Genomic DNA, 14,316 nt, shown 5'->3' on the forward strand with positions numbered 1-14,316 from the left:
AATTTCAAGTGTGAATATCAAGCAAGAGGAAACATATTACTATTAGGTTTTAAAGTATGTAGTCAAATTAATCTCTGTCAGCCAAACAATGTATCACTGAATAAATTTTGAACTAGCACGTTTCAGCAAATGTACCTATTAGAATATATTAACACAATTTTACTTAAATTCATATATTAAACTATTAACTATATTTCACCCCCATCCCACCTCCTAAAACAAAAAGCATTAAAAGACTAAATAAAAAATACCCTAAACAAAGAACAAAAAATATTTTATCTCAGTAAAATTCATGCTGTTTACAATTTAATTCCAAAGAACCATGACTGCCAAATTTAAACCCTCAAAATTCAGATCATCTCGCGATAACAAAGTACAAGAAGAAGTACAAATAATAACTAAATATTTGATAGTGATAAAAATGCCAATTGCAGATCAATTTTGTCAGAGCATTTAGCAACAACACAGTTACATGTAATTGTTCTCACGCATTTCGAGGGTTGAAACAAGCGAAACCATGTTACCACTGTACGATACATGGTTTGCTCATCAAAGCACCATTTCTGATGTTCACTACAATTGACACCCAGTAGAATTTGTTCATATGTTTTCAAATTTTACAATAAAATCTACAAGAAAGGAAGCCGTTTACTTACCAGTTGGCTAGTAAATGAAAAACAAAAATCACTAGTAATTCAGAAATGTTACTCACCCAAGCCCCTGCAATTAAGAAAAAGGTGCTGTGAACATTTGCAATTGCAGGAGTTCCTCAACATATCAAGTATTAATACGGACAGTGTTCGAAATAAGCACTTGTCCGTTTGTCCCGACAAGTTAACCAAAAAAAAGTAGTAAATGTTTTATTTAACGATGCACTCAACACATTGTATTTACGGTTATATGGCGTCAGACATATGGCTAAAGACCACACAGATATTGAGAGAGGAAACCCGCTGTCGCCACTTCTTGGGCTACTCTTTTCGATTAGCAGCAAGGGATCTTTTATATGCACCATCCCACAAACAGGGTAGTACATACAACGGCCTTTGATATACCAGTCATGGTGGACTGGATGGAACGAGAAATAGCCCAATGGGCCCACCAACGGGGATCGATCCCACACCGACCGTGCATCGAGTGAGCACTGTATGACTGGGCTACGTCTCACCTCCTGACACGTTAACATGTGCTTGGACAAACAAAAGTTTACCCCAATGGTTGTAAAAATTTTCAATGCAGTTTCATTTTGAGCAGTAAAAAACATCATCCTTGCACTCTACTGAAACAAATCATTTATTTTGGACCAGTGAAAATATTGGCAGACAAGTAGATTTCAGTCCAGTGACCCAGTGAACAGTTTTGCTTATTTCTATCATTGAGGGATATACTTGAATCATGGTGGTTATTAAAGCATTGACAAGTTCAAAACACCTCAATCGTCGAATTAGCCAAAACTCTTGAGTGCGATATATCATTTGGAACACCTCAGGTGACTTTGGCTATCTGACATGTAGGATTCACAAACAGCCCTAAACCGGGAGTATATGTTGATAGTTTCGATTATGAATTACTGAACTGTCCGACTCATACCGTGAAACAGAGATGTATGAGGGCAGCCAGGTGCTGGCAAAATAATCTACTTGCCGAAAAACAAGTGTTTTGTAAATTTTAATCGCCATCGCAGAATTTTTCTCTTCCATAGGTGCCCTGAAGAGATACATTCGTTTCTTTCTGAATTCAATAAGGTATCTATAAAATCAATTCACTTATACTCAACGATAAAAAGGAAATTAAAAACCGATTTATGTTTATTTCTGACTAAAATGTTGTGTTGTTTGTAATTACAGTGAAGCCTGTCTAAACCGGACTCTGAATAACCTGGAATCTTGTCAAAACCAGCCAAGATTTATGGTTGTTAATTTTCTAAATTCTAAAAAAAAGACAGTCTAAACACCAGATCCTGTCTACATCGGATCCCCAGTATTATCTGTTTTAGACAGTTTTCACTGTCTTAGAATTGTCTATTTTTAAGTGAATTTATCGATGTACATATCACAAATTTGGTATAAAAACTTTCGCTACACAATTTTATACAATTTGTGACTACTATAGCATCAATAAATTCACAGCAATCATAAACAATTCTTATACAATATCAAGGGCTGATAACTGGTTATCATATGACTACTGACAAAAGTAATCCACTATTATATCTATATATATATATATATATATATCTATCTATATCTATATATCTATAAATATATATACATATATACATACATACATGTTTTAATCATGCATTATAATATATTTGGAAATTCAAATTTTCATTCAGACATTGTTAAAACCACTTAAACGTGAACATTAAATTAAACCAGCACTTATGACTCGAAAATCGAAGGTCCGGAATAAATTGCTTTTCTAAAATTGTGTTAACAGTAATTTCGACCAAAATAAATTAGCAATATCAACATGTGATGAGGCGAGCAGTTTTTCACCCACGCAAAAATTGTTTTGTGCGATCACACGCGAGTGAGAGCAATGGCTTGCATCAAACCATACACTGTTTAAAACAATAAATAAATGTATTAAGTCCGAACCAAATTGTTAACTACAATAAATTACTCTTGTACTGTTAATTACCGTTAGATTTCCCCCAAACATTACAGTGACACAGATTTCACATACGAGACTTTAACGATGTCACGGATATCGACTTCGAATAGGGCAAAATACATGCAGTTTTTTGCTGTCTGCCATTTTGCTTGTTTTTGGAATACTAATCAAGAGGGGTGGATTGACATGACGTAATCTAACAATGTCATGACATGTGCTAAGTTATAACGTAGTCATCATAACATCAGATTAATTAAGTCACATACTTCGGAGGCGTCGACCTTTCTTGAAGAGTATTTTTAAAAAAAGCAAAATGGTAGACAGCGGAAAAATCGCATGTGTTTTGTCCATTTCTGTCCCATACTCGATCACTAACCATGCCAGAGATTGGGTGCGGGAGAGACGTGTCTGAACCTTAACTGGATAGAGGCACATTAATAGAGTTTACAATTACAAGTGTTTTGTCCCAGTAGATTTGTAAAAAGTTGATATGGTTTCAGTCTAATATGTGGAATCCATGTCAATGCAATGTGGGTTTTTTCATAATTTATTTTGGAACAAAAAGTGGATAAAATCTAACAGTAATTAAAGGTAGGATAGTAATTTATCGTAGCTGTAAAAAATATGGTTCGGACTTTAGATGAAAATATTAACGTTGAGTAAAACCTAAAAATTACGACTGTTACAACTCTGTGTGTTGGTGTTGATGGACGTCGGGTACTTTCCCTGTGTTCGGGTCGGGTGAGGGTTTGATGAATATTCCTTCGGCAGCTTGCCAGTAGTTCATCTCAGTTGGAGAAGGATATCCGCTTATCTCCCTTTGACCATGGATCGGACGCCCAAACGAGTCACCAGAAACGTGTAGATAGCTGTATATAAAAAAAAAAGAAGAGTAAATTTGTGACACGTGAAGAACAAACTTGCCGTTACATGTATATGAAACAGTGTTTGAGATTAAAAAATTTGGGCAGTATCCCATTTGGATACTAACATTTAAAAATCTGGTATCCCACCTGAGAATTTAGTATTCCACTTAAATGAAATTCATAAATAACATCGTAACAAATTTGGATGACAGTGTCCTTGTTCCCAGTCTATTGCTATGCCGCAATCGAAATCGCGGAATTCAAGAAATTCGCAAGCAAACAGAATTGGCAAAAAGATTTGCTGCATCTATTTTTGCGTAATACTGACGTAAATTAATATTTAGCAGTAATCTATAAGTGTTTCTGACATTACTAATGATAAACCTGCCTGCATCAATTTTCTGCAGATGTGGAATCAATATCCCAAATAAAATTTGAAGGGAGGAAATATCCAACAAAAACAATAGCGACGTAGCAGTTCTCAATCTATTGCTACGCCGCTATTGTTCCAGTGTAGCATTAGACTGGGTACGAGTTAGGGGAGCTGAAAAATACCAACAGTAAATGAGGACTTCAATTGTTTCAGCGAAAAATAAAAATGCAGGATTAAAATAGCAACAACAGCATTACATGGTATCCTGCTGGTATACTGAGTTCTTGAAGTCTAGTATCCAAAATTAATTCTGGTATCCCCGGGATATCAGGAAACCATTAATCTCGAACACTGTGAAAGGTCAGGTCTATTTATAATCTTGAACAATTTTTCATGACACATTGCGGAAGTGCCAATGGAGATCAATCCTGCTAATAAAAAATATATGAACTACTGGAAATAAGACAGCGTGGAGTGAAGGGATGATTTGGTATATGAACTACTGGAAATAAGACAGCGTGGAGTGAAGGGATGATTTGGTATATGAACTACTGGAAATAAGACAGCGTGGAGTGAAGGGATGATTTGGTATATGAACTACTGGAAATAAGACAGCGTGGAGTGAAGGGATGATTTGGTATATGAACTACTGGAAATAAGACAGCATGGAGTGAAGGGATGATTTGGTATAGTGTGTGAAAAATTAGGATCTCTTGAGTTTGTTTTGTTTCACACAACCACTAGAGCACATTGATTAATTAATCATCGGCTATTTAGTATTTCATTAGTGGAAACCCGCTACATTTTTCTTAATGCAGCAACGGAACTTTTATATGCACTTTTCCCACAGAAGGAAAGCACATACCACAGCCTTTGACTAGCTGTGGTGCACTGGTTGGAATGAGAAAAAAACAATAACTTGAATGGATCCATCGAGGTGGTTCGATCCTGTGACACAAGCACTTCAAGCGAGCACTCAACCGACTGAGGTAAATCCCACCTCCTAGGATATCTGAGATGTATTTCAGAGAATTATGGATTTAAAATATAACCACAAGCTAAATAGAAGATGAGATAATTGTACATAACGTGACTCTTTAAAGGCATTTTGTATACAATTTAATTTCACCTGCTAGTTCTAAATACTGAACTACGTTTTGCAGGCCACTATTACAAGCCCTGCACTTGAGCTACAATCTGACGAGAGAAACAAAAGCACTTACTGTCCAGTTACAACGTTCTTTATTCGGACTTTCTCTGATCGAAGCCAGTGCTGCCCAGGGCAAACTATAACCCAGTTGTCACCTGAAAAAAAGAACATCATAAATTTAAAATTAATCAATTGGTAACCCTGTCAAACCTGCTACTGGTCTGATCAAATTCCAAGGATGATAATATTAACAAATATCAGTTCTACACTGACAGGTTATGTTTATAATCAAATTATATATTATATTATTATTTATCCTATAACTTACCCATGATATCCATGTCATAAACCCATGTGATAATTTACTTTATTAACCCGGTTAATAATGGTATGCAAATTTGCAAGGTCTCTAGGTAATGTGTTGCTGTGGATGGGTCATTTGCTTACAAGCCAACCAGACCCGTGTACCTGAGCGTAACGTTTTCAAAGATTTGTTTAAAATGCTTGACGTCAAACTAATCTGTGCTAATCGTGATAATGTCATATTACCGATGGTTGCGACTTTAGTACTGTGATTTATAAAATTTTATTAAAATGTTAATTTAGAAGTGTTATAGGATAAATAGAATTCACTACTGGTGTTTTTTAATATGTAAAATATCAACCTCATCTAGTTAATCGGTATTTGTCGAGGCCTAATACCGATTAACATAGACTCGGTTGATATTTTCCATATTAAAAAATACTCGTGATGAATCCTCTATATATATTTTTTTAGTATCAACCAAATTTCATTACCCTTTAAGGACATTTTTTATGACCTATTTGTTAGGATTTTTCTGCGATCATCAATATAATCTAATTATGGTGCAATGTTTAGACACAAATTATATTGTTTTAAATGGGGGGGGGGGGGGGGGGGGAGGGATTATTATTACACAGCTTTCATCCTGTCCATTGTAAAATTAGCCAATTGGTAATTTTATTATAAAGTGGATACAATATTTAGTCTTTAATAATAATAATAATGTTTGTTTAATGACACCACTAGAGCATATTGATTTATTAATAATCAGCTATTAACTGTTTAACCATATGGTCATTTTGACATTAGTCTTAGAAAGGAAACCTGCCACATTTTTCCATTAGTAGCAATGGATCTTTTATATGCACCATCCCAGACAGGATAGCACATACAACGGCCTTTGATTTACCAGTTATAGTGCACTGGCTGGAACAAAAAATAGCCCAATGGCCCATCGACAGGGATCGATCCCACCCGTCTTTGTTTAATAAAATGATCTCTAAATTAACCATTTTTGAATAATTTACAAGAAAATACTCTACATACATTTGAAAATTGGCTCAAAAAATAACTTCCCTGATTAAACCAATTTTAATTTTTCATATGGCCATGACCCAAGCCAAAATGCATCGACTTTTCAGTCGTGAAAAATTACAATTTTGCAAATTGTATGACTTTTCAGGAATTCCATGACGCTCGAATGAACCCTATTTAAGGTAGACAATTTTCATTCTGACAAAGATTGTCTATTTTTCACAGTAAACCTACCTTCATCACCTTCTCCTTCTTCCCCAAATGCGCTCACCTCCAGGTTACGAGACAGCGGAGACTGGAAATGGTGGCTGTGTAAGTTACGTCGTGTGGACAGGTGCATCAGTCGAATTGTCTGACCACATTTGATCGGAACCCTACAAAAAAAAAGACACAAGAATTCTGTGGAAATTAGAACGTCCTGCCTTCCCTACATTTGTTCAGTGCACTGTGATCAACATTTGTAGGCTCAACTATGAACCAAGTTTCAATGACTTAAGATTTAAAGCAAATGTAAACCATCACCAGAAAAGTAATACATATATCTTGTGTTTTAACTACAATTTTTATTTTATCATTCATGAATATCCAGTAAACGAATGCAAATATTTATCATTTCTGCTACTTTAATATTTATTTCAAGACAGTTTTATTGCAAATTACTTTGCAGTCATTTGTTATGAGTCATTTGTTATGAATGATGACCGGCCTCGGTGGCGTCGTGGCAGGCCATCGGTCTACAGGCTGGTAGGTACTGGGTTCGGATCCCAGTCGAGGCATGGAATTTTTAATCCAGATACCGACTCCAAACCCTGAGTGAGTGCTCCGCAAGGCTCAATGGGTAGGTGTAAACCACTTGCACCGACCAGTGATCCAGAACTGGTTCAACAAAGGTCATGGTTTGTGCTATCCTGCCTGTGGGAGGCGCAAATAAAAGATCCCTTGCTGCCTGTCATAAAAGAGTAGCCTATGTGGCGACAGCAGGTTTTCCTCTAAAAAAATCTGTGTGGTCCTTAACCATATGTCTGACGCCATATAACCGTAAATAAAATGTGTTGAGTGCATCGTTAAATAAAACATTTCTTTCTTTCTTTTATTATGAATGAAGGGGCGGGATGTAACCCAGTGGTAAAGCATCCACTTGATACACGGTCGGTCTGGGATCGGTCCCCATCGGCGGGCCCACTGGGCTATTTCTCATTTCAGTGCACCACGACTGGTATATCAAAGGCCGTGGTATGTGCTATCCTGTCTGTGGGATGGTACATATAAAAGATCCTTTGCTACTAATGGAAAAATGTAGTGGATTTCCTCTCTGAGACCATATGTCAAAATTACCAAATGTTTTACCTTCTTTTTTAGCCTATGATTAATAAATCAATGTGCTCTAGTGGTGTCATCAAACAGAAACAAAGTTTAACTTCAATTCACTTCACAAAGTCTACCTACCCTCTCATACAGCTTGCTCCGGTCTTTGCCCGGATATGCCAGTAACTGTTGTGATCATCAGACGTTTCCACTCCAGTTACAGACTGAATAAAACAATAAAATAAACTCATTAAAAAGATTTATTTCCAATATACAGGCCCTAATCTAGAATTAAAAACAAAGAAGAAATAACTTCTCCCTTCCAAAAAGAAACGGGAGACATTTGATACAAATAGGCAAAGTGAACATTTATCCATACATTTCGTCATGTTCTGTCTTAATTTTGAAAAGTCTCAAATTATACCCTCTGTTTGAATCTTATTTTGCCATCAATATTCCTACTTCCAGAAATAAATTAATTAAATATTTTCAATACTAATGTGGTAGTATTAAATATCTGATAATTTTTAACATATTTCTGGGGCAATAAACTATTTATAATTAAAACAAAATAATAATAACAATACCTGATAATTAATATTGGTATGTTCTATGTTGAGATTGTTGCCGTTGACAAAATGCTGACCATTATCAATTTTGAGCCAACTTACAACACTTTTAAACCAGTAACGTTTGCAACAACTAAACAGAAAATTAAAAATTAAATAATATTACCCATTCAACCAACAATGATTAATTTTTCGTCAGCAGGGAAAAAATGCCATCGATAAAGCAACTGACCAATGGCAATTCATATTGCAGCTACTGCAATTGCAGTCTGTGGCTCCATTAAGTTCGAACAGTGTATTCATTTCTGACAAGAGGTTTTTTCCAACCTAACGTAGCCCCATAACTGGTATATCTTTTACACTATCTATGGAAAAAAACAACGTGATGCAGCCCATTAGTTTTGCATACCATAGTTTGGCACCCAGTAGCCGATGTATTTTTCGTGCTTGGGTGTCGTTAAACATCTATTCTAATCTATGTGATGCAGATTGTCATTATTTTTTAAAGGCCGATGTTTGAAAATAATGACTTGCCGATACAGAAATCATGTTTATTAATATCACCTGTTGCCCACTTCCGGATCCATATTTAACATCATGTGAGTGCAAACGAACTCGGTTGTGAGTGTTCATCAACTTCAGCACGGAATTACATGTCACATAGTCATACTGGAACTCTATAAAATAAAATATCTATAAGTACACAGTGACTGCCATGATTAAATATTTATAATAAAACTCAACTAAAGTAATGAAAAACAAATGGTTTAAAAAGTACATGTAATGAATAGCCCTAGAAACTGACAGATGTGCAACAGTGCATGACCAGTAATCATTATAAGCTCCTCTAAGGATTGATTTTCTTGAGACTTGTATCAGAAAAACCATGTACAAAAGGAAGGAAGGAAATGTTTTATTTAACGACACACTCAACACATTTTATTTACGGTTATATGGTGTCAAACATATATGGTGAAGAACCACACAGATAATGAGAGAGGAAACCTGCTGTCACCACTCCATGGGCTACTCTTTTCGATTAGCAGCAAGGGATCTTTTATATGCACCATCCCACAGACAGGGTAGTGTACATGCCATGGCCTTTTATATATCAGTCGTGGTGCACTGGCTGGACCGAGAAATAGCCCAATGGGCCCACCGACGGGGATCGATCCCATACCAACCACGCATCGAGTGAGTGCTTTACCACTGGGCTACATCCCGCCCTTTTTAAGGTATCAATGCTTTTTTAAAAATGACAATAAATTTAACACGTGCAGAAAAAACCCAAAAGCCATTTATTTCAACTTATTTTCGTGCTTATATCCAATTAAGGTTCAAGAATGCTGTCCTGGGCACACAACTCGGCTATCTTGGCTGTCTGTCCAGGACAGAGGGTTAGTTGTTAGTGGTTAGTGAGAGAGAAGAGGGTGTAGTGGTTTGGGAACCAGACGATTCGCCCCCCCAGCCAGTTCGCCCCACTTTGTGCCAGTTCGCCCCCACCCCAAATGCATAGATATATTTAGATATGACAGGAAATCGAAACTGATATTTTTTAAAGAGAAAGAACAGCTATGACAGATTTCGCAAAGACAAATAAAAAAAACTAAATCAGGTAAGTATAATTGGTTTAAACACGTTCTTAAAATGAAAGGTGAAACATAATTTAACTTACGTGGGGGAGGTGAGTTTGAGGTGGGCAGGATTTAAAATAAACCCAATCAGTAAATACGTAAGAGAAGAAGGAACGGTATTCACAAGTTATCGCGCTATACATATATCAGCGTAATCATGGCAGTGTTTGAGATTAACGGTATCCCGATATCCTGGGGATACCAGAATTTGATTTTGGATACCCGACTTCAAGAACCCAGTATCCCACCAGGTTGCCATATAATACTAAATTCTCAGGTGGGATACCAGATTTTGAAATGTTAGTATCCAACTGGGATACTGGCCAAACATTTTAATCTCGAACACTGCATGGTACTTTGATGTCGGTTGAAGGTGTTTGTCGCTTTGATTCGTAATGACAATGTGGCCTCATCTTGGTATTCACTGTAGCCTTTGTTCTACCTGTAATTGTCATAACAAGTTTGAAACACACACACACCTGCGGTCAAGTGAACCGTAATAGTGCATTAATTACTTAATCCTTCGAAAACAAGGATGAACTTAGGTTATATTTAAACAAACCCAAGCCAATTGAGTAATTGAGATTAAGTTTCTTAACGATGCGAAATGGCATAAAACCCGTATCCCTGGCGAATGTAATTCATTAGCACTAGTGAATTTTATTGCAAAATGGCGGAATCTTGCATCACATGCCTTTGCACTGTGCGCCCACGCCAGGAAGCTCTTCAATGTGACACTTGCAACAGATGGAATCACCGAGTTTGCGGGACAGGTAAACTTTCTTTTTATTTACATGTCTTGTGATCAATATATATATTAATATATATATTTATTTATTATTTTAATGTTAGAATATATTAATAATTAAATGCTGAAATGCTCCATAACATAACATAATTTTTCCTACATATAAACAGATATCTGTATACATGCGGTTTTAATAAATAAAATGCCGCATCAAATTCGCTATAATGGTTCTGTATCGTTAGCTAATACAACATATTACTAAATGTTACAATATACAATTTATGTTATTTTATTTGATCAATTCCATCATTTCCATAGGAGTGTCAAGGATTATATACAGAGAGGTAGTCCGTGGAATACACCAGACAGACTGGTGGTGTAATGAATGCGGTGTTCCCGACGATGCTTCCCGCGATGACGGTGACAACAAGCAATGGCGCTGAATTTCCTTCCCGCGGAACACATCCGCCCTGCATTCAGGAAGCTCCGCGAGAGAGTGGGTACGGCTCCAGCCCTGAATAATCTTCTCGAATACATACAAGGGACATGGCTGAACAGTGAGATGTGTTTCAGCAGCCCATAAGAACTAATAACGACGTGGAGGGGTGGCACAGATGCCTGAACGTAAAGTCTGGCGATACAAAGGTAACTATTGGATTCAATGACAGTTACACAAGTTTGTCCATATATTGCTAGCTATATTATTATTATTATTATTGTTGTTTAACGACACCCCAGAACAAGGTAACATTATTGATAAAACTACTCTTTTGTAGTGGACTCTTGTTATACACCTTTTTATTTTATTTTTTCAGCAATCACTGTACACATTGATTGAGCTGCTACATAAGGAGGCAGCTCTCTTGCCACTACACGCAAGGATGGTTTCTGGGGGAAACAAAAATGCAGAATAAGAAAGGCGGGAAACAGTTTGGAGGGGAAATTATTCCAGCTTTGGGATGACTACGAGCAGGAGATCATGTCGGCCAGTCGTCTTCTCAAGGAATGTGCAAAACTCTAAGGATTATGAAAACAATATCTGTGATGAACTTCAAAAACGTTTCTAGTGTGGTTCTCTCCTTTGTTCTGTTAATGTAGTGCTCAATATGTTTAACGTCATTTTTATGTCAAGTAATGACGTCATTGTTGTCTCCTATTCAGTGCCTCCACATCTGTATTGTTTGTAATAAATATTATATTTGAAGTTAGTGCTGAAAGGAAAGAAAGGTGCAATTATTTTAATAAAGAAAATTTATTTATATTAATATTATTGCGTTATGTTTTTTTTTTTACCTATAGTCTGTTCCAGCCCCCTCAAAAAAACGTGGTTAAACTTAAAAACAAAAGTAACTGTTTTGAAAAATATATGCTGGAAACAATTTGGGGGTGAACTGGCACATCGTGGGGGCGAACTGACAGATTATTCGGGGGCGAACTGACTGGGGGCGAAATGGCTGGGGGGGGGGGGGGGGGGGGGGCGAAACGTCAAGGATCCTAGTGGTTTTACACCTACCCACCGAGTCATTAAAACTTGCTGTACCTACTAGCCTTATGTCTGAAAGCTTAACCACGTCAACACCGAGACTGGTCCCCAAATAACAACAAGGCCCACGGAAAAAAAAAACATAATAAAGAAAGAAAAACAATACCACAAGAAATACTAATATTGTTTTTCCAGGTTATGCCATTTTCAATTTTTCCAGGTTTCAGGGGTGGATTATGGGGGGGGGGGGCCTGTTGCACGGACCCCCTACAGACCCCTCCCCCCCTTACCTAAAGCATAATCTACCCCTGGGTTTGATTTATATCTCAAAACTGCCATAACGGTTTGAAAGTCAGCCATAAACATTTGTAACTAGTTCATATTTTAAGTTAACAAAACAAAGATTATCAGTTTATTTTCAAATTTTTTATAAGCAACAGTTCTTGTAGCGTTGCTGAGCTAGTTCTGGGTGTGAAAAGAAAAACTTTCACCAAATTATCGATTAATTCCAAAAATTGCACAAACCAAACATGATTTTCAACAAATTATAAACCATTACATGCATTTCTTTTGCTAAATTGAAATAAAATTCACAGAAAGAGTTCTGAATTCCCCCCCCCCCCCCTTATTAATGTGTTATATTCATAAGCCTAACCCTAACCTTGTATATTTTTTAGTGTGTGTGTGTGTGGGAGGGAGGGGGGGGGGTAAGGAATTATTGCCAACACTGCTCCTCCAGCCTTCCCCTACAACATATCAATAAGGGGAGGGCTGGAGGTGACTCGAGGGCCACTGACTGGGTGTGGGATACATATACTAACCCAAACCCTGCCCTCACCAAGTGCCGTCTTTATTTCAAGAAAGTCATATTTTGTTCTCATCAGGATAAATATGTGACTTCCTATTTGGAGCTTAAATAAGCGATTTGTCTTTATACCAGGAAGACATTTTCCTATTTCGATAAAGAGATAATATCGAAAACAAGTAAAATCAGATACACAAGTGAACAACATATGACTCTGCAAGGAAAAAATGACAAATTGTCAATGGCTTAAAAGTGACTGTTGATAAATAATGGGACACTTAAACAATATTAAAACCTTTTGTAGAAATCTGTGCTAGCATTCCCAAGAAGAGAAGAAAAGAAAAAACTTGATGCAGACGCTCCATCACAAACGACGCCATGCTTTCTCGACACGTCAGTGATAAAGCCCGTTCGGCATTCTTCGGCAAATTTACGAACCATACCGGAGTGCTCGTAATTGGCCGAGCTATCCCGAATGTCACAAAAACAAAATAGTCCGGGAGCAGTGCGAGTACAAAAGGTCTCAGATATGAAATATGTAGGTGTGGGCTGTGGTACCCCTAAACGTTATGGACAATCTTAAGTGGCATCTCCTGTACACATCCGAGGGGCTGCCCCTCAAAATACCCCAAATTTTGAGTTTAATTAGCATGGTTGAGTACACCAATGGATGTTGGTACACCTGCCAAAAAATAACCGCAGATATATCAATATAACCGCTATTTACCAGATACTTGGCCCTCAGATATGTGCAGTACTACCAGGATTCCATGCATTCACCGATAGTGACTACACTGGATCATTTGTTCGCAAGAGAAAGTTGAGACCATTTGCTAAGATGGAAAAGAATAGAGAGGTACATAAAGCATTTGAAGATATGGCGATTGAAGCAGAACTCAGTCATATCACAAAATACCCTCCAAACATTTACCGCTAGCATCTATGGAACAGTCGGTCTGGGATTGTTTCCCCGTCGGTGGGCCCATTGGGCTATTTCCCGTTCCAGACAGTGCACCACGACTGGTATAGCAAAGGCCGTGGTATGTACTACCCTGTCTGTGGGATAGTGCATATAAAAGATCCCTTGCTGCTAATCGAAAAGAGTAGCCCATGGAGTGGCGACAGCGCGTTTCCTCTGAAAATCTGTGTGGTCCTTAGCCATATGTCTGACGCCATATAACCGTAAATAAAATTTGTTGAGTGCGTCGTTAAATAAAACATTTCTTTCTTTCTTTCTTTCTTTTTTTCTTCTATGGAGCAAAGGATACAAGCAAGACAACACTCAATGCCTTTCGATACAAGACATTTGAAAAGGATTATGGCCTTTGTAAAACCTTTATTACATTATTTATTGCTAAACCTGTGAACTGATATTCAAAAGTTTGAACATTTGTGAATACTAGTATATTTCATTTTTAAAATGGA

General features: G+C 37.1%; 1 protein-coding gene across 1 annotated transcript; it reads right to left on the bottom strand.

The window, feature by feature from the left end:
* Positions 1 to 1,044: 1,044 nt before the first annotated feature.
* LOC121377099 (stromal cell-derived factor 2-like) lies at positions 1,045 to 13,276 on the bottom strand. Its single transcript, XM_041504974.1, has 6 exons — positions 13,187 to 13,276; positions 8,786 to 8,898; positions 7,794 to 7,876; positions 6,582 to 6,721; positions 5,082 to 5,163; positions 1,045 to 3,488 (listed from the first exon to the last, which is right to left on the bottom strand). Exons 1-6 carry the CDS (start codon positions 13,269 to 13,271, stop codon positions 3,302 to 3,304), a joined length of 690 nt encoding a protein of 229 aa, XP_041360908.1. The 5' UTR covers positions 13,272 to 13,276; the 3' UTR covers positions 1,045 to 3,301.
* Between the last annotated feature and the right edge of the window lie 1,040 nt (positions 13,277 to 14,316).

This window comes from Gigantopelta aegis, chromosome 7, assembly GCF_016097555.1.
Source record: "Gigantopelta aegis isolate Gae_Host chromosome 7, Gae_host_genome, whole genome shotgun sequence".
NCBI classification, from domain to species: Eukaryota; Metazoa; Mollusca; class Gastropoda; order Neomphalida; family Peltospiridae; genus Gigantopelta; species Gigantopelta aegis.

Coding starts and splice junctions, on each gene's coding strand:
- LOC121377099 (XM_041504974.1), bottom strand. CDS start 13,271: ATGGCGTCGTTTGTGATGGAGCGTCTGCATCAAGTTTTTTCTTTTCTT. Junction 6,722..7,793: donor GGAGCAAGCTGTATGAGAGG/GTAGGTAGACTT, acceptor TTTTTTTTGTAG/GGTTCCGATCAAATGTGGTC. Junction 3,489..5,081: donor AAGAACGTTGTAACTGGACA/GTAAGTGCTTTT, acceptor TTTTATATACAG/CTATCTACACGTTTCTGGTG.